Source organism: Odocoileus virginianus, chromosome 13 (genome assembly GCF_023699985.2).
Source record: "Odocoileus virginianus isolate 20LAN1187 ecotype Illinois chromosome 13, Ovbor_1.2, whole genome shotgun sequence".
NCBI lineage: Eukaryota > Metazoa > Chordata > Mammalia > Artiodactyla > Cervidae > Odocoileus > Odocoileus virginianus.
In genome coordinates, this window is record NC_069686.1 from 59,983,038 (window position 1) to 60,008,566 (window position 25,529).

The 25,529-nt window shown below is 44.3% G+C and overlaps 1 protein-coding gene across 1 annotated transcript in view; it reads left to right on the plus strand.

Annotated features, from left to right (window-relative positions):
- The first annotated feature begins 1,266 nt into the window (after window positions 1-1,266).
- MARCO (macrophage receptor with collagenous structure) overlaps window positions 1,267-25,529 on the plus strand; it is a 35,648-nt gene continuing 11,385 nt past the window's right edge. Inside the window, exons 1-8 of the mRNA XM_020914529.2 lie at window positions 1,267-1,463; window positions 14,996-15,097; window positions 16,614-16,745; window positions 18,121-18,165; window positions 22,924-23,022; window positions 23,133-23,168; window positions 23,642-23,740; window positions 23,834-23,896. Of these exons, the coding sequence (XP_020770188.2) occupies window positions 1,355-1,463; window positions 14,996-15,097; window positions 16,614-16,745; window positions 18,121-18,165; window positions 22,924-23,022; window positions 23,133-23,168; window positions 23,642-23,740; window positions 23,834-23,896 (685 nt within the window). The 5' untranslated portion in view covers window positions 1,267-1,354. The remainder of the gene's footprint in view (window positions 1,464-14,995; window positions 15,098-16,613; window positions 16,746-18,120; window positions 18,166-22,923; window positions 23,023-23,132; window positions 23,169-23,641; window positions 23,741-23,833; window positions 23,897-25,529) is intronic.

Consider the following 25,529-nt stretch of genomic DNA (forward strand, 5'->3'; position numbering starts at 1 on the left):
TACTCCAGTGGTCCATGATTCCTCTGCCTCCAAGTATCCTGCTGCTGTGATGCTATGCTTGCCATTTTTTCCCACCTGCAAGACCATCACCTTATTCTGCTCTAGAGTTAACCCCCAGTCACCCCTTCAAACCCAGATCTAATGGACAAGCTCTTTGTGGCATTCCCAGCCCTGCCTTCTCTGCCTCGAGGTCACCCCTGTCTTCCTAGGGGCTCCAATCCCCAACATCAATTTTCTAGAATTCAGTTGTATCCACAACCATTCTGCATACTGGACTGACATCCCTTAAGGCAAAGGCTATTATTATCTTCATCTCCCTGAACCCAGTGGGTTCACAATGTCTCTCGTGATAATAGCAGCGGCACAATGTTAGTGTTCATTGCCCATCAGATGCCACCCTGGCCACCTTACACCATTTAAGTCATTTAATGCACATACTAATTATTACCACTTTCCTTATTTTATGAACAAGAAAAAATGAGATATTCAAAGCTGTCATGACTTTCCCATGGTCACATAACCACTTGTAGAAAGTGAAATTGGAACTCAGGCATTTAAGCTTTCAGGGTCCATGTGTTGACTGCTGTGCTATATAACCTCCCTGGTAGGGAGTACCTGGTGTAGGGGTTTCTCTTGAGGGGCTCAGATCTTATTGGGACCAGAACAAGCACATGCTTTTCACACACAAAGAGAACGTGGGAAAGCAATGAGAGGAAACATTATTAAACGCTACAACGTATAGGGTAGAGCAGTGTTTCTTCAACTTGAATGTGTACAGACATCACCTAGGGACCTTGTTAAACTATAGATTTGGATTCAGTCTCTATGGGGTGGGAGCTGAGATTCTGCTTTTATAACAGTTCCTAAGTGATGCTGACGCTACTGGTCCATGGCCCACACTTTGACTAGCAAGGATGAACTCAAAAGATTGAAATAGGTCAAAGGAGTCAGGTTTCACTGTGGGTTGGAGAGGTCCCATGACAATGAGCTGAGTCTGGCATGAAGGCAGGGTCTGGACAGGCAGAGGAGATGGGAGTCATTGGTTCTGCTCTTGGGTGCCTGAAAACAAGCGGTGATTTCAGGGACCTGTGATGTGTGCCCTGACTCCGCATACCCCTTAACAAGCAGTTGCACCAAGCGGGAGCTCCATGTGAATACCCCATTTTTGAGAAATGCCTAATCCTGACCATGTCAGGAAACATTTTGCAAATTCAGAAATCAGAGTCAAAGGAAGTCCTGTGTGCTCTACAAGTAGAAGCAGTAGTCAAAAGGGAACAATCTCTCCCCAAGTGGTTCCTCTTGGAGAGAGCATTTCTGCTGGCTCCAGAGCTTTGGCCATTTATAAACCTTAGCAATGGAAAATGAGGAAATTCTCAAGGAGAAAGAGGTCTTGGCTAGCAGTGAAGACGGAACAGCTCTCGACCAAACCATGTTATCTAGGATGGAGACATTCGAAGTTAATGGTAAAGTACTACTCCCCAATAATGACATGCCTTTGATGTCTTTCTCTTGGCAACATAGGAATAGACAAATCCATTGAAAGCCTAAATTTGAGCCTTAGAGATTCAATGATGCATTTCTGGAATGCTTCCATTGGAAATTTGTATAACGCTAGTAATAGAAACTATGTCTTTAACATACAGTTGGGTTTTCTTTTTTTTAGCTTCACAACTCGTTTAAATTGTATTTAAATATTTTTCCCTTTCATTAATACTAATACTTTTTATATGTCCCTCCTTTTTACTAATGTCTCATTGACACACAGATTATGTCTGTGATGTTTGTAACAGAAGGAAAATGCAAAACAAGAAGGATGAAAAAGTTCAAGAAAACTGAGGCCAAGTGTCATGTTTATTTAATGCAATTCTGTTAAAATTCTTTGATAGTTTCTGTGAATACTCATATGTTGCTCAGGGAACGCGTTCTCTACTTGTGGGCTTCCTCAGTGGTTCAGTAGTAAAGAATCCGCCTGTAATGCAGGAGACTCGGGTTTGATCCCTGGGTCAGGAAGATACCCTGGAGAAGGAAATAGAAACCCACTTCAGTATTCTTGCCTGAGAAATTCCATGGACAGAGGAGCCTAGTGGGCTATACACAAAAGGATGTAACCTAGAGCTACAGCCCTAGTGGGCTACATGGGGTCACAAAAGAGTCAGACATGATTTAGCACCTAAATAACAAAGAATATGTTATAGTGGCATAACTAGTCTGTCTTAAACTCAGATTTTAAAATTCAGTCAACTCTGTTGTTTTATTTTCTCCCTCAATGTTACACAGGTGATGTATTTTGTAAAATCTCCTAGAACTCACAACATTGAAAGTCACCAATGAGTGCTTCCCACAGGGGATCTCTGATTTCCTATTTCAGAATATCCTCTTGGATTTGTCTTCCAAGTCAATCAGTCATTCCCACTCTGTCTTTTCTGGAAGTTGTATGTTTAGGAACAACTGCAGTGCTGTCCTCTGGCTTAACTGTCCCTCTTGTCCAGGATCTGTTTGTGCAAGTCAGTGGCTGGAAAGATAGGGTGACAAAGATGAAGGGTCTGGTGCTCTGCCTTCAGGTGTTCAAATGGAGTAACAATAAAGGCAGAATTGCAGACGACTTTAATAGTTGTTAGTTATTCATAACTTTGGAGAAGGCAGCATTATGGACATGTGACTTTTTAAGGTACTGAAAATGTTCAATCAAAGTCAGGTGATCAAACAGACTCAGTACCTACTACCTGCTGAGTTCTGTACTCAGCACCAAAAAAATAGACAAGAATCAACCCAGTCTCTGGCCTCAGGGATCCCACAGTCATGTAGGATGGAGGATGGCAGAGTGAGCCTATTCCTAACTCATTGCTATATGATTTGTCACCGGCTGTCACTGAGATTTGCACAGGACTTTCTGGACAGATCTAATCTGGTGCGGGTCCCTGGAGGGCAGAGCTGAGATCTCTTCTAAAGTTTAATGGATAAAGAGGAGCCATTAGAGAAAGGGAATGGAAACTGGGACAGGAGAAGGGCACCACATTTTTGTGAGACTTTCACCAGGAATATTCAGAAAAAAACAAACAGCTCCATGTTGTTTGGTTCAAAATTGGGTGGAGAACTCAATGGGGATTGAGATTAGGGCCAATTAAGCCAGACCTTGTCCTGAAAGTGTCTACTGAAAAAAAAATGCACAATGTGATAGCAGTGAGTTAGTTTTTTTTAAGTTTTTAATTGTAGGATAATTGCTTTATAATGTGTTGGTTTCTGCTGCACAACAATGTGAATCAGCCGTTGTTGTTTAGTCACTATGTGGCGTCCCACTCTTTTGCAACCCCATGAGCTGTCCATGGGATTTTCCAGGTAAGAATACTGGAGCGGGTTGACAGTTCTTTCTCCAGGGATTTTCCCAACCAGGAATTGAATCCACAGCTCCTGCCACATCTCCTTCATTGCAGGTGGGCTCTTTCCTGCTGAGCCATTTTAGTTCATAAGTATATCCCCGCACCTCTAGAGCCTCTCTCCCACCCTCACCCCACCCCCTAGGTTGAGTTTGCTGTCTTATACAGCAACTTTCCACTAGCTATCTATTTTACACATGGGAATGTTGGACTGCAAGGAGATCCAACCAGTCCATCCTGAAGGAGATCAGTCCTGGGTGTTCATTGGAAGGACTGATGCTGAAGCTGAAACTCCAGTACTTTGGCCACCTGATGAGAAGAGTTGACTCATTGGAAAAGACCCTGATGCTGGGAAGGATTGGGGGCAGGAGGAGAAGGGGACGACAGAGGATGAGATGGCTGGATGGCATCACTGACTTGATGGACTTGAGTTTGAGTAAACTCCGGGAGTTGATGATGGACAGGGAGGCCTGGCGTGCTGCGATTCATGGGGTCGCAAAGAGTCAGACACGACTGAGCGACTGAACTGAACTGAACTGAACTGAATGTATATTTTGGGCTTCCCTGGCGACTCAAACAGTAAATAATCTGCCTGCAATGCAGGAGACCAGGGTTCCATCCCTGGGTCAGGAAGATCCCCTGGAGAAGGGGATGGTTACCTCTTCAGTATTCTTGCCTGGAGAATTCCATGGACAGAGGATTCTAGTGGGCTATATAGTCTATGGGGTCACAAAGAGTTGGACACAACTGAGCTACTAACACAACAACAACAAATGTGTATATTTCAATGCTGTTTGGGACAAAATAAGGACAATAGCCCTGGAGACAGCATTTCAAATAGCTCTGAGAAAATACTCCAAAGAGTCAGAGCTATTTGAAATGCTGAGCCAAAGGGGAAGGTCAGAGCTATCTATGATTTTAGTGAAGGGGATACTTGCAGTCAAGTACACATTTTGGCAGAGACTTGCTGCCAATCACAAAGAGCAGATGTCACTGTTAATGATTTCAGTGCTTTTTCAGATGTGAGGAGAGGAAAGAATTGTGCTCATAAAATCTAATCCTATTTATCTATCTGAAGACCTAGTCTACCATTTTTCCCAGAGTACAAGAATGCCTCATTCTTGACCTCCACACTGAACTCCTTTCAGAGGGTGTTGAAAACAGCTTCAGCGGCTCGTGATTTAATCTTTGTAGAGGGAGATGGTAGGTGCCAATTTGTAGGTGGCAAGGGCAGTGGGGAGCTTTGTAGAGACTGAAGTTGGCTGAGAGGCAGTGATTTGCACTTCAGTTACTTATCCTCACAGATAGGGGACGAGTTGGAAAGAGTAACCCTGGGGACAGAGAGGAGCTTGGCAGCCAGAGATGATGAGAGACAGTGGGTGTGTGGAAGGAAAAGAGAGGATGCTCTGGAGAAACAGAAGTCAAATCAGCAAGACTATGGTAGGGGAGTCACGGCAAGTGAGAATGATGCATAAGTCAAAGGTGAATCCTAGATTTCTGACTGGGGTTACAGATACCATGAAGTAAAAATCTAACCACGATCACTCCTGTTTGGAGAGAACATTTTCCTAAATGCATCCACAAGTTCCTATCTCCTCATACAAAGAACATGGAATGCATGGAATTTTCTAGATGAATACCATTATGGACAGTGCTCACTGTGAGATTATGTAACACCTCAGGGCTTACTGAGACTAAAAAAAAACTATTTGCTTCAGCAGTAAATGGCTCCAGCCTCATCTATCTGTCTATCCATCTATCTATCTATCCATCATCTATCTACTTATCTTTCTGTCAACTGAAGATTGCTTAAGTTACCTGAAGAGGCTCGGCAGACTGCAGGCTCTTGCTGCCCTTAAGACCCAATGAAACTCCAGGTCTTCCTTCATGAACCAGTATCAGTTGCTTTTCCCTTCAACAATGGAGCATTTGAGCCCAAATGACAATACACATTTGTCCCTGTGGTCCATATCTTTCTGGAATGTACTTCTTTCACCTTTTTGAAAATATGAGCATTTCTCTGGCTCACATCTTCCTGTCACTCTCCTTATGGGTTGTGTCAGATACCTGAACTTCTGTTACTAGATCAGCATGCTCTTGCTGTTTTCTGTGAAATGGAATCTGGACCTCTCATGCAAATCCCTCAATTATTTTAGGTCTTATAGCTTTCATCATGATATTTCTTCCCACCAATTTCCAACTGAAGAACATCCTTCTTGACAGAGAAGACCCCAAAAAAATGCAAACAGAGAAGCTATGGTGGGGGGGGGTATTGTTTGTTTTAATTAACACAGAACCTTGGCCCCAGCATCGGACATAGCTGTCCCTTCTTCCTGCTCTGAAGTTAATTTTAAATATTCTGCTAACAGACTTTAACTTTGGAGTCTATGCGGGGTCAGCCTTGCTGAAAGGAGTACTTTCATTTCACATTATTGTTCTGACTTTTGTGTTTTGTCATGTCCCTATTTCTCAACATTTTTTAAAAATCTGACTACCCAGAGGTATTTTTCCAGTTTTTATTGTGAAATATTTGTAATTTCACAGAAAGTTGCAAATAATGTACAGGGAAGTCTTTGTGACCTTCACCCTTTTCTTCCAGTGATAACATCTTACATAACTCTAGTACAATATGACCACCAGGAAACTGATATTCGTACAATCCACAGAGCTTATGCAGGTTTCTTTAGTTTTCCATGCACTCATTTGTGTGTGTGAATATAGTTCTCTACAATTTTAACAGATGTGTATACTTGTGTAACCACCACCAAAATCAAGATATAGAACAGTTCCATCACCACGAAATCTCCCTCATGGTATTTTTTAGAGACACACATGCCCTCTTTCCTGTCCAACAATCACTATACCCAGCTACCACTAATCAGCTCCTCCTCTTTATAATTTTGCTATTTAAAGAAAGTTACATAAGTAGAATTACAAGTATGTAACTTTTTAAAGATTGGATTTTTTCCCCCTTTGAGATCCATCCAAGTTGTTGTATGTATCAATAGTTGGTTCTATATTATTGAGTTTTACTGAGTATTATTCTGTGATATGAATGGACCACATTTGGTTTAAGCATTCATCCACTGAAAGACTTTTGGGTTCCAGTTTTGGGCTATTACAAATAAAGCTGCTGTGATTATTTATGTGAAAGTTTTTGTGCAAGCACAAATTTTCATTTCTCTAGGAAAAATGCCAAAAAGTGCAATTAATTGCTGGATTCTAGGTATGTTTAGTATTATAAAAAGCAGTCGATCTGTTTTTCAAGTGTGGATGTTCCATTTTACATTCCTATCAGTGGTGTACAACTGATTCACTGTCTCTGCATCCTTGCCAGCAATTGGTATTATCACTATTTTTACTTTAGCCATTTTGATAAGCATGTGATAGTAATACTTCACTGTAATTCTAATTTGTATTTTCCTAGTAGCTAATGATGTTGAATATCTTTTCATGTGTTCATTTGTCACTTATATACCCTCCTCAGTCAAATGTCTCTTTGTGTCTTTTGCCAATATTTTAATAAGATTTTTCTTCTTTACTAAGCTAACCTAAAGCTAAACTTTTTGAGAATTCTTCATATACTCAAAATATATGTCCTTTGCTGGATATGCAGTTTGCAAATATTCTTTCTCAGTCTGTAATTTGTCATTTCATCCACTTAACAAAGTCTTTTGCAAAGTGAAAGTATTTAACTCTATTGGAGACCCATTTATTGACATTTCCTTTTATGGATTGTGCTTTTGGTGTCAAGTCTGAGAACTTTTTACCTAGCACTGGATCCTAAAGATTTCTCCTATGCGTAATTCCAAAGCTTTTATAGTTTTATATTATAATATCATGGTTCATTTTGAGTTGATGTGAAGTTTAGGTCAAGGTTTGTTTATTTTGCCTATGGATGTCCAACTGCTTCAATACCATCTGCTGGTATTGAAGCAATCAGTACTATCCTTCCTCAAGGAAATTACTTTTGCACCTTTGTCAAAAATCAGTTGGGCACACTTGAAGGAAATGGCAACCCACTCCAATATCCTTGCCTGGAAAATCTCATGGACAGAGGAGCCTGGTGAGCTACAGTCCATGGGGTCGCAAAGAGTCGGGCACGACTGAGCGACTACCACTTACATTTACTTACTTGTATGAGTCTATTTCTGTGTCCTTATTCTGTCCATTCATCTACATGTCTGTCCCTGAACCAGTACCACACTGTCTTGATACTGTAGATTTATTGTAACTCTAAACATAAGATAACGTCATTTCTCACATTTTATTCTTCTTTTTCAAGATGATTTTAACTATTCTGGGGCTTGTGCCTTTCCATATAAATTTTGGGATAAATTTATACCATCAAAAACCTTGCTGGATTTTGTAAGAATTATATTATACCTCTAGATAGTTCAAAAACTGACATCTTTACATCTTTATGTTGTCTTACAATCCATGAACTTGATATGTTCCTACATTTCTTTGGGTCTTTGCTGCTTTTTTTTTTTAAGTGAAAATTTAGTAACTTTTGGGCATACCGATCTTGTGTACATTTTGTCAAATTTATATCAAAGTATTTCATTTTCTTTAGAGCAATTTAAATGTGTGTTTTAAATTTTGATTTCCACTTGTTTGTCAGTTGTATATAGAAAAAGGGAGTGGCAATACACATCCTTGCCTTGTTTCCAGTCTAAGGAGGAATGTTTTCTGTCTCATCATTAACAGTGAGATAAGCAGGGAGCCTCCCCTGGCAGTTCAGTGTGTAGACAGCCTTACAATGCAGGGGGTGTGGGTTCAATCCCTACTTGGGGAATGGAGATCCTACATGCTTCTCCGGTGAAAAACCAAAACATAAAACAGAAGCAATACTGTAACAAATTCAATAAAGACTTTATAAAAATGGTCCACATCAAAAAAAGAAGAGTGATGTAAGCTTTAGATAGCTGTTGATACTCTTTTTTTAAAAAGGAAAATTTGAGAATGTTCTCTTCTAGTTTGCTGAGAGTTTTATTATAAATGTGTTATTTATTATGAGAGCAATAATTATGACAGTTTATCATGAGTTGAATTTTGTTAAGTACTTTTTTCTGCATTAACTATACAGTTACATGATTTTTCTTCTTTAGTCTATTGATATGTAGATTACATTGATTTTCTAATATTGAACCAGTCATGCTTACCTGGAAATCCCATTTAGTATATCAATCTTTTTAACGCACTGTTGAATATGGTTTGCTGCTATTTTGTTGAGGATATTTGTGTCAACATTCATGAGGCATATTGATCTTTAGTTTTCTTTTTGTACTGCCTTTGGTTTTTATATTATGATAATACAAAACGAGTTAAAAAGTGTTCTTTACTCTTCTGTAAACCATAAGAGACTGTCTGAACTTGGTGTTAATTCTTTTCTTAAAGGTTTGTTAGGATATTGGACCTGGATATTTCTTTTATAAGAAATTTTAAATCACAAATTAAACTTGTTTAATAGGCATAGATATTTATATTATTTCTTTCACCTTGGTTGAGTTTTTGTAGTTTGTCACTTTTCAGGAATTGGTTCATTTCTTCTAAGTTGTTAGCAAAAAGTTAGTAGTATTTCCTTGTTTTCTTTTTAATGGCTGCAGCATCTGTGGTGATACATCCTGTTTTATTATTGATATTGGTGATTTGCGTCTTCTTTCTTTTTATCTTTGTCAGTCTTGATAGCACTTTACCAATTTTTATTTATTTTATTCAAACAACCAGATTTTTGGTTTTTCATTTTCTCCCTTGTATTCTTATTTTAAATCTCATTGATTTCTGATTTGGTCTTTATTTTTTTTTTTTTCTGAATGTTTATGATTTACTTTTCTTTTATGTTTTCTTGAGGTAAGAACTTAGTTTATTGATTTGAGAACTTTCCTCATTTGTAAATTTTTAGTGCTGTGAATTTCCTTTCCAGTGCTGCTTTAGATGCATTCCATAATTTGATATATTTTATTTCCACTTTCATTCAATTCTTTTAAAGATTTTTTTCTTTGAGACTTTTCCTATGACCCACGCATTATTTAGAAGTTAAAAAAAGATTCCAATTATTTGAAGATTTTTCTGTTATTATCTTCTATTTTGATTCCATTATTGTCAGAGGATATCTGCAAATTTTAATTTCTTTTACAGTTTGTTAGTGTTGTTTTATGACTCAGGATATGGTCTTAGTAAATATTCCATGTATGCATGGAAAGAATGTATATTCTGCATTGTTGCATGGAGTGTTTTATAAATGTTAGTTAGATCCTGTTGGTGTTCAGTTCTATACTTTTGTTGATTTCCTATCAATTGCTGAGAATGGGATATTAATATCCCCAACTATAACTGGGATTTGTCCATTTCTCTTTTCTGTTATATCAATTCTGTTTCATGTGAATAGAAGTTATACTGATTGGTTTCTTATACATCTTATAACAGGTCATGGTTTTTCATTCACTTTGCCAATTTCTTCCCTCTACTTGGTATAGTTAGACTATTTATGAAAATAATTATAGCTAGGTTTAAATCTGCCATCCTAGTTTGTATTTTCTCTTTGTTTCTTCTATTTCCCATTCATCTGTTTCTCTTTTCTTATCTTCCTATAGATTACTTGAGCACTTTTTAAAGTTCCATTTTTATTTATTTATAGTTTGTTTGTGGTATATCTCTTTTAATAGTTTATTTAGTGGTTTCTCTGTGCATTACAATATACATACATAATTTAGCACAGTCTATGGTATCAACGTTTTATCACTTTGAGTCAAGTGTAAAAATCTTATTTACATTTATGTCTTTTTATTGTCTTCATTTTTTAAAATGAATTGTCTGAGGTATTTCTTCTACTTACACTGAGAGTCACATTAGATGGTATTATATATTTGTTTCAACCATCAATTGCGATCTTTAAAGCTGTGAGGAGGATGATCTAATATGTATCCTTGTATTTTACCCATTCTTTCCCTTTTCCTGTTCTTCCCTTTGGAGGTGTCAAACCTTTTCCTACATCATTGCCATTCTATTTGAAGATTTCCTTTAGCCATTCGTCAAAGGTAAGTTCACGAGCAATCATCTCTATTAGTTTTCCTTCATCTGAGAACCTCTCTTTTCTAATCATTGTTAAAGGATGCACTAGAAATAGAATTCATGGTTGACAATTTCTTTCAGCACACAAAAAGTATTGTGCCACTTCTAGCTGATCTCTGTGCTTTCAGATGAGAAATCTGCTGATATTCCAAATAGATATTACTTTATAAGTAATTTCTCCTTTCCCTCTGGCTCTTTTCAAGACGTTTCCTTTTTCTTTAGATTTTTAATTTTCTTTATCTCTAAATTTTTCAGATTTTTGCCTATGTGTCTTGATATGGATTTCTTCGAATTTACCATGTTTGGGATTTGCTCAGCTTCTTGGATCTGTAGGGTCTTTCATCAAATTTGAGAAATTTTCAGCTACCATTATTTTTTTGAGGTTTTTTTTTTTTGGCTAAACACTCTTTCTGGGACTTCAATGATGAGTATTATGTGTTTTTTTGTGTGTGTGTCTTTTTTATTGACTCACACATCTCTGAGGCTCTGTTTATTTGTCGTTTTATTGTTGTTGATGTTTGTTTCTCAGATTGGGCAATTTCTATTGTTCTATCATTTAGTTGAGTGATTCTTTCTTTTGTCATATTTATTACACTATTGAACCAATGTGGTGAGGTTTAAAAAGGATATTTGGCATTTTGAAATTACATAATTTTCCATCTGAGTCTTTTGTATATCTTCTATCTTGTGAGATTTTTTAAAGTTTTGTTTGTAAGTACTCATTAAAGCTTTTTTTGTGCTGGCTGCTTTAAAATCTTATTGAATAATTCCAACACTGGTGTCATCTCAATGATTTTAGGTTTGAGTCTCTTGCATAAACTGTTTAGGTTTATTAGATAGATTCTGGCCCATTTTGTGGGCTATCATTCTTGACAGTTTCTTCTAACCACTAATAGTTGAAATGATCGACATCAGTCAGTTCAGTCACTCAGTTGTGTCTGACTCTTTGCAACCCCAATGGACTGAAGCACACCACACTTCCAGAGCTTGCTCAAACTCATGTCCATTGAGTCGGTGATGCCATCCAACCATCTCATCCTCGGTCGTCTCCTTCTCCTCCTTCAATCTTTCCCAGCATCAAGGTCTTTTCCAGTGAGTCAGCTCTTCCCATCAAGTGGCCAAAGTATTGGAGTTTCAGCATCAGTCCTTCTGATGAATATTCAGGACTGATTTCCTTTAGGATGGACTGGTTGGATCTCTTTGCAGTCCAAGGGACTCTCAAGAGTCTTCTCCAACACCACAGTTCAAAAGCATCAATTCTTGGACACTCAACTTTCTTTATAATCCAACTCTCATATCCATACAAGACTACTGGAGAAAACATAGCTTTGACTAGATGGATATTTTTGGCAGAGTAATGTCTCTGCTTTTTAATATGCTATCTAGGTTGGTCATAGCTTTGCTTCCAAGGAGCCAGCATCTTTTAATTTCATGGCTGCAGTCACCATCTGCAGTGATTTTGGAGCACCCGCCAAAAAAGCCTGTCACTGTTTCCATTGTTTTCCCATATATTTGCCATGAAGTGATGGGACTGGATGCTGTGATCTTCATTTTTTGAATGCTGAGTGTTAAGGCAATTGTTTCACTCTCCTCTTTCACTTTCATCAAGAGGCTCTTTAGTTTTTCTTCGCTTTCTGCCATAAGGGTGGTGTTATCTGCATATCTGAGGTTATTGATATTTCTCCCATCAATCTTGACTTCAGCTTGAGCTTCATCCAGTCTGGCATTTTGCATGATGTACTCTGCATATAAGTTAAATAAACAGGGTGACAATATACAGCCTTGATGTACTCCTTTCCCAGTTTGGAACCAGTCCATTGTGCCATGTCTGCTTCTAACTGTTGTTTCTTGACCTGTATACAGATTTCTCAGGAGGCAAGTAAAGTGTTCTTGTATTCCCATCTCTTTAAGAATTTTCCACAGTTTGTTGTGATCCACACAATTAAAGGCTTTAGCAGGATCAATGAAGCAGAAATAGATGATTTTCTGGAACTCTCTTACTTTTTCGATGATCCAGCAGATGTTGGTAATTTGATTTCTGGTTCTTCTGCTCTCTAAATCCAGCTTGAACACCTGGAAGTTCTCAGTTCACATACTGGTGAAGCCTAGCTTGGAGAATTTTGAACATTACTTTGCTAGTATGTGAGATGAGTGCAATTGTGTGGTAGTTTGAGCATTCTTTGGCATTGCCTTTCTTTGGGATTGAAATGAAAATGGGCCTTTTCCAGTCCTGTGACCACCTGTGATCACCAAATTTGCTGGTGTATTGAGTGCAGCACTTTAAAAGCATCATCTTTTAGGATTTGAAATAGCTGAACTGGAATTCCATCACCTCCACTAGCTTTGTTCGTAATGGTCTTCCTAAGGCCCACTTGACTTGGCTCTATGTGAGTGATCATGCCATCATGGTTGTCTGGGTCATTAAGATCTTTTTTGTATAGTTCTACGTATTTTTGCCATCTGTTCTTAATATCTTTTGCTTCTGTTAATGATCAACATAGGGGTAAATAATTTATCATGTCCTTTGCTTTGTACAGAGCAAGTTAGACAAAACCTACAGATTTAAAGTTCCCAGTTCTAAAATACTTTGCCTTTATGCCAGTTATAGCTCTGAATTTAAAAGCATTCTGCATTCTGGACCTGAACTGCTCCCAGCTCCCTGTCATGTCTGTTTTTCCTCTTGTTATCCTTCTTTACATGCCTTACACCGTGTTCCTACCGTGTGGTTGAAAATATCTGTATCTTCCATGCTGGCCCTCACCCCATCTCTAGCATCTATGATATGTGTGTCTCTGAAACATAGCTTATCTTTCTATTCCCATCACATGTTAAGTTTTGTCATATTTTGTGCTGTCTATAAGACTGTATTTGCTGCCCACCATCTTCTATTAAGCGTGAGGCTTCCCCCCACGCTTATTCATTCTCACTATCACGACTATATGGTACCTGAGGTTTTAAGTTGCATTCCTGATGCCCTCCCAACACTTTTCAACTGGGAGTGTTCAACTCTGCACACACTTGGCACCCAGACGACTCATTCATCCATTCAACTAGCCAGTCGCTATTTTCCCAGCATTTCATATTGATGCTGGAATGCAGCCTTAGGAACTTCCAGACCATATAGAGGAGAGAGAGACATAGAAATAGTTCAAGGTGCTCAGGGTCACAGCAGATAAAAGCACAATTCTGTGGGGAAGCAGCGCAAGGTCCCACCCATCCCAGGGGAACCTGAGGGTCTATCTTGGCACAGGGAAGTCTCTGCTCTGCTCCCAAAGGATGAGTAAGAAGTAGTTATGCATAAAGAAGGAAGGAATATTCCTTCCTTGGGTATTCAGAGGAGATACTGTCTGAAGTCAGAAGGGTGTAACCCCCGTGGTCTGGCCTGACCATTGGTCAGTTATCAGGGGTGGAGGTGAGGTATAGAGGCATGGCCACAGGAGAGCTGGCTGGAGACCAGCTCTCAGGGGAGTTGTTTGTCCTGAGGGCAGTGAGCATAAAGGCTGAAAACCAGGGAGCGACTGGGGCTGGATGTGTGTTGGAGAACTCACTCAGGCCGCTGTGTGGGCCTGGACTTCAGGGGTGCATGCAGGTAGGGAGAACACCCTGTGGTAGACAGAGAGTAGCCATGTGTCTTCAAGCAATATGAAGCAACTAATAAAGAGAACAGTTAAATCTCTGTCTACTGAGAACACTAGAAGGAAGCCCATGGAAAAATTCTTCATTGCAGAAGGAACATGTGCTTTAGTTGATTACATACTACTAAAGCACATGTGATGAGCACAACATGATAAGCACATGGGCTACAGTAGTATGTATGTGTAATATGATATCATTAGTGTAAAAAGAAAAGGAGAAACACTCCATCTAGGAGGATATGAGTTTGTTAGGATGGGGGAATGGGAGGAAGGCCACATCCCAGAAAGCCAATGAAGCTTACCTCAGCAAGCTAGGACCTCAGGGGATTAATTATGAGATTATTAATCCTTGAAATGCTCTCCATATTGTTTGATACATTATATTATGCATGTTTTACTTTCATAATTTAAAAATCTAAAAGAAAAGAAAGCAAAGGCCTGGGCAAAATTTGCAGATCTAGTCTTATAACCTAGTAGGTTTTTCAACTGTTCCAAACCTCACTCACTGTTTATAAGATGGGAACAATCATTTTCCTCCAAAACTTTTGAAATTGAAATATGTTAATTCATTGGTTAATTGGATGTACATCTACTGAGCACCCCCTGTAGCAGGTGGAACACGGGGGCTTCTACAGTGAGCAAGGTTGATGTAGTATCTGGTTTAAGGACCGTGCTCTTTCAGCAAAGAGTATATGCAGAGGTGTTTTTCACCCAGCCACATAAGCGAGTGGCTTCTTGCCTTGTGGAAGGAGGGTCAAGGGGAGGATTTGGCTGTCATTGGTCTTTGTGCCCTTCCCCGCATGGAACCTCAGGGAGAGCCCCTTGCTCACCCAGTGGGCATCTGGGCCCAGGCTAGGGACCTCTTCTCTCCACCCTCTCTAGCAGCTGCTTTCTGCCTGTGTTCCACTTCAGGTCCAAAGCCCAAAAGGAGAAATGGAAAGAACTGCATCATGGTCCTAGTGGTCACGTACCTGGTTCTGCTCACTGTGGGCGCTGGGCTATTGGTGATACAAGGTAAAGCACCTGAGTCCTGCCTGGTCCTTCCTTGGGTAACAACAAGGACCCACCAGATACAGAACCCAGGGTCAGGGGAGAGCCCCGGGGCCACTGCTGCCCATCTGCTGGGAGAGAGCTCCCGGGCCCTGGGCGGCCAGGGTGGTGCGGGGAGGGGAGGGGAAAGCAGAAAGGGGAGTGTGTGTTACGTGTTAAGTGTGTGTGTGTGTGTGTGTGCATGAGGGGGCGTGGGAGAGGGAGGCAAAGAGAAATAGACCACACATATGTGTGTCTGAAGCAGTCAAAGAGGCAGTGATTTCACACAGGTATGCCTTGTGCATCTCCCATCAAGAATTTCCTGTCTCTGGGTGGAAGGAGCTTTTTTTTTTTTTATTAATTTATTTATTTTAATTGGAGGCTAATTACTTTACAATATTGTAGTGGTTTTGCCATACATTCACATGAATCAGCCATGGGTGTACATGTGTTCCCCATCCTGAACCCCCCTCCCACCTTCCTCCCCATCCCACCCCTCTGGGTCATCCCAGTGCACCAGCCCTGAGCACTTGTCTCATGCATCCAACCTGGACTGGCAATCTGTTTCACACTTGATAATATACATGTTTCAATGCTATTCTCTCAAATCCTCCCACCCTCGTCCTCTCCCACAGAGTCCAAAAGACTGTTCTATACATCTGTGTCTCTTTTGCTGTCTCACATATAGGGTCATCATTACCATCTTTCTAAATTCCATATAAATGCGTTATTATACTGTATTGGTATTTTTCTTTCTGGCTTACTTCACTCTGTATAATAGGCTCCAGTTTCATCCACCTCATTAGAACTGATTCAAATGTGTTCTTTTTAATGGCTGAGTAATATTCCATTGTGTATATATACCAAAGCTTTCCTATCCATTCATCTGCTGATGGGCATCTAGGCTGCTTCCATGTCCTGGCTATTATAAACAGTGCTGCGATGAACATTGGGGTGCACGTGTCTCTTTCAGATCTGGTTTAGGAAGGAGCTTTGTTGATCAGTGTTTCATTTCAACATGATTTGGCTTTTAAAGTGCTCCCAGTCCAAATGGTTAGGTCAGGAAGTAATTCCCTCATACAGACAGTGAAGTTGCTCAAGCGTGTCATGTGCCCAGTTGTTATAAGCACACATCACACACATGTTAATGCCTCACATGATTAGGCCGGGTCAGCATATTAGTGGCCATGCACTCAGGCTCAAGCATGCACAAAGTTCTTAAATGCATGCAGGCTGATCACGGATGCAGTGGGTGCACAGGCTGTGCCAGTGTGTTCCATGGACGTGTAACATCTGTGAGTGTGAAATGCCCGTGTGCAAGATACAGACAAAGCTCTGTGCTCACACTAGGTCCCCATAGTACACAAAACACGCGTTTACACAGTCAGAACTTACAGAGTTGTGCACATAGGACACAGAATGTCAGGGTTATGTTCAAATGTCTTGGGCTTTAACGAAGTCCCTAAGAGAATGCTGAAGGGTTGGGGTGTGGGGTGTCCAGTTCTAAACCTGCAGGAGCGGCTCCAGATCCTGGAGATGCCCCACAACAATGAAACGCAGGCCCAGATCACCCAAGTCCTCACCAAGCAGGAGAGACTACAACAACGGATGGACAGCTTTATTCAGATCCCAGGTTGGTCCCTCCCCGCTGAGCTCGACTCTCCAGAGAGAATGGGAATGGGGGAGCTGCTTGTGTGTGGACAAGAGGGTCTTTAGACCTGAATTCCCTTCTTTGGCAGAGGGGCTTCCCAGACCCTGACCTGGCATGAGACCCTGGAGGCCAAGAGAGGGGGTGAAGGTTGAATGAGGAGTGTGTGAAATTACAGGCACCCTGGGTGACTGCAGACAGATCTGGTGAGAGAGGGTTCAGGAAGCTAGGAGCCAAGGAGCTTATCCAAATGATTATGGCATCCAAGAGCCAAGGTCTTCAGCAACCAGCCAAAGGTCAGGTCTGAGTCCCAAAGCCCTCAGACCAGCCCAGAATGCTCAGGTAAAATGCGGAGCCCGGGGCGATTCCCAGGACCACTTCCAAGTGGCAAACTATACTGGTCTGTGGCTGGAGAGAGGAATGGTGGGCATCAAGCCAATCTGGCCAAAGCAGGAACCATGAAGGGGAGAGGACATTGGACCTGCCCTTGTAGAAGAGACCCCAGAAAGCACCCTGGCTCCTCCCACACGTGGGGACGCAGAGAGGTGGCAGACTGCCACACAGAAGGCTTTCCCCTGCACTCGACCCTGCAGGCCCCTTGTCTTCGGCTTTCCGCCTCCAAAACTGTAAGAAGTGAATTTCTTTGTCTAAGCCCCACCTCCCCAGTCCATAATGCGTTGCTATAGTGGCCAGAATGGACTAAGACAGGACGAGGAGCCCTGTCACGTCCACCCAAGTCTTTGGGAGGCTGTCATCCCCAAAGCAGTCCTGGAAAGGGAGAGATCTGATATGGGTAGCAGCAGCGATGGGTGCCATGTATCACACCCTGGGCACGCTTTCTATGTGGGTTTCCATGTGGCAGCCTCAGAGCTGCCCTGCTTAACTAGTATATGAACCCTAGTTCACTGATGAGAAAGCTGATGCTCCAAACGATGAAAGGTCAGGCCCAGGGTCGCTCAGCTAAAGGGGCAGTGCTGCTGTTCAAGCCCAGGTCTGTCCGGCTCAGCCTCCCTCTGGAGTCATCATCTACACAACTGAATTTTGCCTGCTGGGCCATCAGCTTCTTGTGGGAAGGCACTCCGTCTTTTCTTCCTTCCACACCGTTTGGCTGATCCGTGTGCCCAAGGACACTTGTTGAATGAATGATGGTGTGAGTGGCACCTTGTTCATTGGGGCATGGTGTCTCTGCTCCTTCTCTTTAGGTCTTTCAGGTCCAAAGGGGCCCAGGGTGGACCTCGCCTCCCCCACCTGCCAGGACCACTCTCAGAGAAGTCATAGAAACCGCCTTTGTCTACTGGCCCCATAATCCTTTTTTTTCCTCCTTGTCCAGGCTACATTCTGAATTCCTTTTCCTTTCCAGGACCCCCAGGACCCCAAGGCCCACCAGGAATCAAGGGAGAGGCAGGTGAGCAGGGGCTGGGTGTGTGTGCCGGCCAGGTAGCAGCCCGTCTCGGAGCAGCTGCAAACACACGCCCCACCCCGAGAGTCTGAACTCCAAGTGGGGTCTGTGTGTGAGGAAGGTCACCTGGGGTGAGACCCTACGTGTCCTGGGATGCTGGGAAGTACCTGCTTCACGGAGGAGACACCTAGGTGAGGATGGAAGGGTGAACACTCCAAGACCCTCCTTGGTGCTCAGAGTACAAGCCTATGAGCATCCCTGGAGACAGTCAAGCTCATTGGTCCAGACTCCAGAGCCTGACACAACTGCCTTCACCATAGATTGGTTGCACGACCTGGGGAGCACTCCTTTACCTCTCTGAGTCTCAGTTTCTTTGTCTGTAAAATGGGGATAAGAATGCTTCAGAGGATTACTGGGAAGTTAAAATTACAATTCAAAGCCCATGATTGGCTCTCTTTTTTAGGCTGTGGCCTTAATATGCCCAGGTGCCTTACCAGTGGCCACGGCAAGGCTGGGTCAGAGAATGTGGGGGCTCGGCTGGCCCCTGGGGGAGAGGGGCTTCATCACTGTTACAATCCATTCTGCCCTTCACTTAGATTCTCAAACCTCCAATCCCCAGAGGGGTGGAGGCTGCCGAGTTGTAAAAATGCCAAGAAAGCTGTTACTAAAGAAAGAGCAGAATGAGAGGATTTGCAAGAAAGGGGGAAATAGACTGAGAGCCTCTAAGTCTCCAGGACACTGAGACAGAAAGAAAAACACCACTATTTGCAGAAGGGAAACTTGTTAGGAGGGAAAACTCTTTTTTTTTTCCAGGAACTAATTTTTAGAAAGATTTTAATAGAAGGGGAAATCCCAGAGGGGCTAGTGTTCTAAGTCTCCAGCAGGATTTCTCTGGGGAAGGTTTTCAGAATGGAGGATGGGCAAACAGTCAGAGGAGAATTCAGGGGCCCACCCAGGCACACAGTCACACATGCACGGTTGCACTAGGCACCTACTCACACGGACACATACACTCACACGCATACACACCCACACACGCACTCGCATGCACTCACCACCCCTCCACAAACTCATACACACTCTCTCACTCAGCCTTCAGGGCCAGGGAGGGGCAAGGCCACCCAGAGGGTGGTGGGTCACCAGGCATCCCAGGGGCACAGCTGTGGTCCCTTCTGTCCAGGTGAGCAAAAGACAGGATGGGAAATCTGAGAAGAGAGTGAGAGGGGGAAGGACCCCCCGCCATGTACAACTGGTGGCAAGGGCAGACACAGGCAGTGCTGGGAACTCAGAGGAGAAAAAGGTGGGGGACCCGAGTGGGGCCTGAGGTGGGCCTGAGTCAGGAGGGGAGACCGCTGGTGGTGAGGACAAAGGGGCTGATAAGGCATCTAGATCTTCCCTTGATGGCCCGCACTTGGTCTAGAGCAGTGCTTCTCAGGCAAATGGCCACGAATAAGAACCATTCGAGATGCTTTAGAGGCTGTGGAGGATTCAGACCCTGGAGGTGTGGGGGACAGGCTTTGAGAAGCACAGCCCACTGCTCTGGCCCTGACTGAGCAGCTCATGCTCCTGGTCTCCGGCCTCCCCAGAGACCACCCTGGGGGTGGCTCTGGGTGCAGTAGATGGATGGAGCTGAGGAGCCAGCAGACTTGATTGCCACTCCTGCTCCGTGCCTACTCACTTGTGTAACTGGACACATCATTTGGCTTGCTGAGATTTAACTTCATTTCAGCAACGAATGGCAATTACACTAAAATAATGCTAATTAAATTATATGTGCTTTGCAGGACAGCTATAAGGGCTGGAGAGCATTGTTTTCAAACTCTGCTACACGTAGGTGGTGTGAGTGATCCTATAACACAGAAAAGGATTTCAGTTCCTAGGTCAGACAGATCTGGGTTCGAACGTGGCTCACCAGCTGTGTAAACGCTCTGAACCTCAATTAACTCACTTATGAAAGGGGGATAGTACTAGTAACCTTCAGTGAGGACTGATTACAACAGAAATATAAGACAGGTGTGTGATGCTGTAGCTGGCATGTGGGAATTATCTGCATCAGAAGACACTGAGGGTGCTTGCCTTCACGAAGTGAGCCCTTCTAGCCACGTGTCGGCCATCCTCAAATACTAGAAAGGTTCTCGTGGAAGAGAAAATAGACTGGCTCTCAGTGGTACCTGGCAGAAGAATGGAGGCCAAGGGGCAGAGGTTTCTGGAGAGCCAGTTGTGCTGAGGTAAGGGAGGAACAAACAGTTAAGACTTGGGGCTGCCCCACAATGAAACAAGCGGATGCAGGGGTGGAGAGGAGGGGCTACAGAATTCTCCTTGGTGGAACAGAAGGGGGATCCTTGCACCAGGTAGGTGGTCGGACAGTTGACCTATGAGGATGGTTTCAAAGGTGGCCCTCCGCAATTCTCTGTGGCCCCGACTTTCTCAGGGTGGCCCCGGCAGCCCCAGAGCGGGGATGGATGAGAGCCACGCCTTTGCCTGTGGAGTCTGAACCACACTGCTTCCCACCTCACCCAATGCCACACCCAGGCTCGGGGCTGGGAGCACTGCAGCTGGTGAGGGGAAATGCATCAGATTCACGTCTTCAGAAATCAGGACTCCTATTCCCAAATTACCCACCGTTTGCCCAATCCTCTGCCTGCAGACGGGGTTAGCAGACCAAGTGGGACCCGCCCCTGCAGTATTGAGTACAGAGGCCTTCCTGTCTTTATCCCAGAAGATGGGTAATGCCACTGTGATGAGGTTCCAGGGGATCATGTCAATCTCCTTCAGTCCACCTTTAGCTGTGATGATGGGGAGGTTCTGAAGTCAGACTAGCTGTGGCTCCTCAGCTGGCTCCAGATTCCGGTACTTTCACCCGCTTTGCTTCCCAAGGTGGCCCTCTTTGTGGAGACACGGAAGTCACAGCGACACTCACTTAGGCCCACACCAGTTTCAAGAAACCTCCTACAGGAACTTCCCTGGAGTAGTGAGGACTCCATCCTCCTGGGGTTCAATCCCTGGTCGGGGAACTAAGGTCTTGAAAACTGCGTGGGAGAGCAAAAAAAGAGAAAAGAAACCTCATACAGTCACACAGTTGCCTTAACGTGATGACCCTGACTGGCCCAGAGCCGCAGGGCACCAACGACTGCCTCAGGAAAATAATTCCTTGCATTGTCCTGGCCTTTTGGCCCTTCTGCTCAAGTGGATGCTCTGAAGGACCAAAAACTTGTTTGCTCTTTGCATCTGAGGCAGTTGTAAGGGACTTCCATTGCAATCAAGGTCTCTGGCTGTTTTGTCTTCCAGCAAGGAATAATCATCTCTAAGTATCCTAACCACCTCAAAGAATCTCATTCTCAAGACTTACACCTAACATCTCTCAACTCTTAGACCCAGAGAGTTCTGTACGGCAGTTGTCTCTTTGCCTCCACTCAAGACCACTATGCCTACTTTCGTAATTCATTAGAAAGGAGGCCAGGGCATTTCTGTGTTCGCTCCGGCTCTGCTGCTGCTAAGCCGCTTCAGTTGTGTCTGACTCTGTGCGACCCCATAGACGGCAGCCCACCAGGCTCCTCCACCCCCAGGATTCTCCAGGCAAGAACACTGGAGTGAGTTGCCATTCCCTTCTCCAATGCATGCATGCATGCATGCTAAGTTGCTTCAGTTGTGTCCGACTCTATGCGACCCTATGGACAGCAGCTCACCAGGCTTCTCTCTCCACAGGATTCTCTAGGCAAGAGTACTGGAGTGGGTTGCCATTTCCTTCTCCCTCCAGCTCTGGAATCATGAAAATAATGGAATAGAGCCCTTTAACCAAATTCCATCTTAACAAACCAGTCCTGCCCCCTGAGGGAGTTGCTAGGATTGGGACTCTGCTGATGGTGGGACCTCACCAGCCTTCCTCAGCCAGTGGGTACCGATGAGCAGGCCCTTTATGGGTGGCTGGCAAGTTCAGGAAGGGGTTGCCGAGCCCGCCCAGGGAGGAGCCTCCCTCGATTGATACGCTCTGAACAGCGGCAGGAAGGAGAGGGGAGTGATGGAGGACAGAGGAGAGGATAGACTGGGGCAAGCCCGGAACACTGATGCCAAGTGGAAAATCTGAAACCTTGGCCACCAGGTGTCTGAACCACTAGGGGGATAAGTGCTGGTGCAGTGTTTTTCTCCCCATCAGCACCTCAAAGCTTCTGCTCTCAGCGCTTAAAATCTGTTTTCTGGAATATTCAGAATTATGTTTGGGAAATTTAAGAAAATAGTTCTCCAAATTCAGACACTGAAATAAGCCAGGCAATGCTGATGGAGAGCTCAGCTTCTGGGACCTTCCACTTCCCATCAGCCAGGCCAGGTCCTCTCATCTATTTTTCATGAGTTTATGCCTGGTCTCTGGGCAAAGCGGTGTGCTCCTTGAGGGCAGTCATTGTATCTTCCACTTCTGGGCACCAAGGAGTTGAAGGAGTCTGAGTTTAGAATTTGCGTGGGACCGGAAGTATCAGAGTTGGATGTGGTGGCCGGGCTTGCCCTTCTCCCATGGTGGTGGTGGTTTAGTTGCTAAGTTGTGTCCAACTCTTTGCGACCCCATGGACTGTAAACTGCCAGGCTCCTCTGTCCATGGGATTCTCCAGGCAAGAACACTGGAGTGGGTTGCCATTTCCTTCTCCAGGGGATCTTCCTGACCCAGGGCTCGAACCTGGGTCTCCTGCACTGCAGGAGGATTCTTTAACTACTGAGCCACCAGGGAAGCCCCGCCCTCCTCCCACGTCTGACCACAGTTTCTTGGTTTTTTAGGAAGAAAAGGAGACGTGGGCATGAAAGGAGAGATGGGGGTCATGGGACTCCCCGGAGCTCGGGGGGATAAAGGTGACTCAGGAATGCCGGGTTCCCCAGGTAAGAGTCTGCACTGTCAAGTCTGTTGTCCTGTGGGTATTCCCCTTTTGTCTAGCAGGCTGAAGCTAGAGGGTAAAAATACAATCCCTAAAAATCCTTCTGTATTTTAGGAGTGGCTGGAATTCCTGGAATCAAAGGTGATCAAGGTAAGAATTGTCGGAATGGGCATCATTCCAGGTACCACTGTCCCTGTCCTGTATATGACTGTAATATTAACCCAGAGCCTCTGAGATTTTATAAAACCTGGCCGATCCTTAAGAGGAACAGAGCAGTATTCAGAGGGCAGGCCTAATTGACATTCTTTCAGAGAGCTTCTCCTCACTCTGCTGCTCAGGCCTGTGCAGCCAGACACTCACACCCCGAGTTCTGAGTAAGTCCGTAAGCTTCAAACCCTGCAGCAGTGAATGGAAATAAATTAATAAATTGCTGAGACTGTAATTCTCCTCCCACTAATAGGGCTAGTTTAAGGCTTCTAAAGAGAGATCTTTCAAGCTGCCCAGGGAATATTTAAGGTGTTAAGAGATGCATGTTCCTCTGCAGAGAACAGTGTGTTGAAAGCATAGGCAGCCAGGCCCTCTACCAACCACCCTCAGCCTTCTATTCATGACTCTCCTTTCAGGACCACCTGGAGTGAGGGGTCTTCCAGGCTTTCCAGGAGCTGTGGGAGCCCCAGGTGCCAAGGGTGAGACTGGCAGCATTGGCCCCACTGGGCCGATAGGTGAGGTCCTGGGTCCTGTGGTGGGTGTGGGGAGTGACGTCTGAAGACCCACCCAGCCCAGCCCTGACACTCTCTGTGGCATCTGTTGTCCAGGACCACCAGGGATGCCCGGGGGACCAGGAGTCGAAGGTGTGAAAGGAAGCAAGGGGGACACAGGTAACAGAGGCTGGGGGTAGGTGGGCAGGTAGGGTTTCTGGGTGTCAGTGATGGACGCGGAGCAGGGCTACTGCCCAGCAGGGCCATCAGAAGGAGGCAGAGGGTCTCCTGTGCTCTGGCCCTTGAAGCATCTGGATTTAAGAAGGGCACTTTTCTCTGCCAGAGCCCTTTGAGTCCAAGGCCCTGTGGCTGTTTGTCTCTGCCCAGAGTCCATGAGAGACCTTGAATGCCACAATCAAATCTCCACTGGCAAACAGGAGGGGGTGGTGTGGGCACCTTACTCGCACTGTCTCCTGGCCTGCCTTCCAGCTGTGTGCATGTAGAGCCCGTTCTCTCCACTGACCTGAGGTGGGGCCCCAAGGGTCAGGGCTCTGGATTTGGGCAGCAGTTGTCAAAAAAACCCTGGCTCAAGAGGGTAAAGCATTTGCAATGCAGGAGACCAGTTTCAATCCCTGGGTTGGGAAGATCCCCTGGAGAAGGAAATGGCAACCCACTCTGGTACTCTTGCCTGGAAAATCCCATGGATGGAGAAGCCTGGTAGGTTATAGTCCACAGGGTCACAAACAGTCAGACACTACTGAGTGATTTCACTTTGTCAAAAAACCCTTCTTGCACATTCTCCCAGGGGGGCCCAGGCTGAAAGGAGTGACCCACAGTTACCCAACTCACAGAGACTAGTTCATGAACCATCACGCCAACTTAATCAAGGTCATAAACCAGTAGGCCAATTTAGTCAAAGTTATAAACCATCCTACCAATGTGGTCTGCTTTATAAACAACTGCTAACTTTTGCTAGTCACTAAGTAAGTCCGGGCACCCATGATGATCTAGAAAGTCTGGTCCACTGGATAGTCTAGAAAGTGTTGGGCCTCCAAGACACATAAGACTTGGTTCCTGCCCTCAGACATGCAGGCTGGTACAGAAGACAGGCAGACAGACTGTTGTCAGATGGCGTCAGGCCCACTCTGTTGAGGGTTTTGCATGGAGGAGTGCCACGTGTCATTTAGGAAGCCAGGTGCAGGCCAGGAGGTGCTGTGGCCAGTGCAGGGTGAGAAAGGGCTGGGCATCTTCCAAGGATGTCTGTGGACAGTCACTGCCAGTGCGGAAGGTCATACTTGAGTTAGACAATCTGGATGCCTCCACCCCAGAGCCACGCTAGAAACCCACACTGGGGGCAGGCCCTCTCATTTTTCATTGCTCAAGTGGCCAATGGATTGATTGATTGCTTTTTAAACAGATGTGACTTGGCCCTGTCAAAATCTTCAAGTTCACAGTGGCCCCTGGTGTGGGTAGCAAAATGCAGCATCTTGCAGGAGTGATGGAGCTGGAGTTGAGTCATAGAGGGTGACTAGGGCTTGGCCAGGTGGAGAGAGGAAGGCAAGTCTAGAGAAAGGGAACAGGGCAGGCGAAGTCTTGGAAGGTGAGGGAGGGCTCTGTAGGTCGGCATCCCTTGAGTCCAGGTCTGGCATGTGGTGAAGGCTTGGGAAGCTCTGGCCAGAGAGCTGGGCAGGCCACTCTTTGAGCCGAGGACTCTGGGCCTTTGACATTTGGGTTCCCCGTGAAGGCTGTCAGGAGCCCTGGGACAAGTGACTCCTATACACGCTGTCCTTCTAACCCATCCATCTTCAAAGCT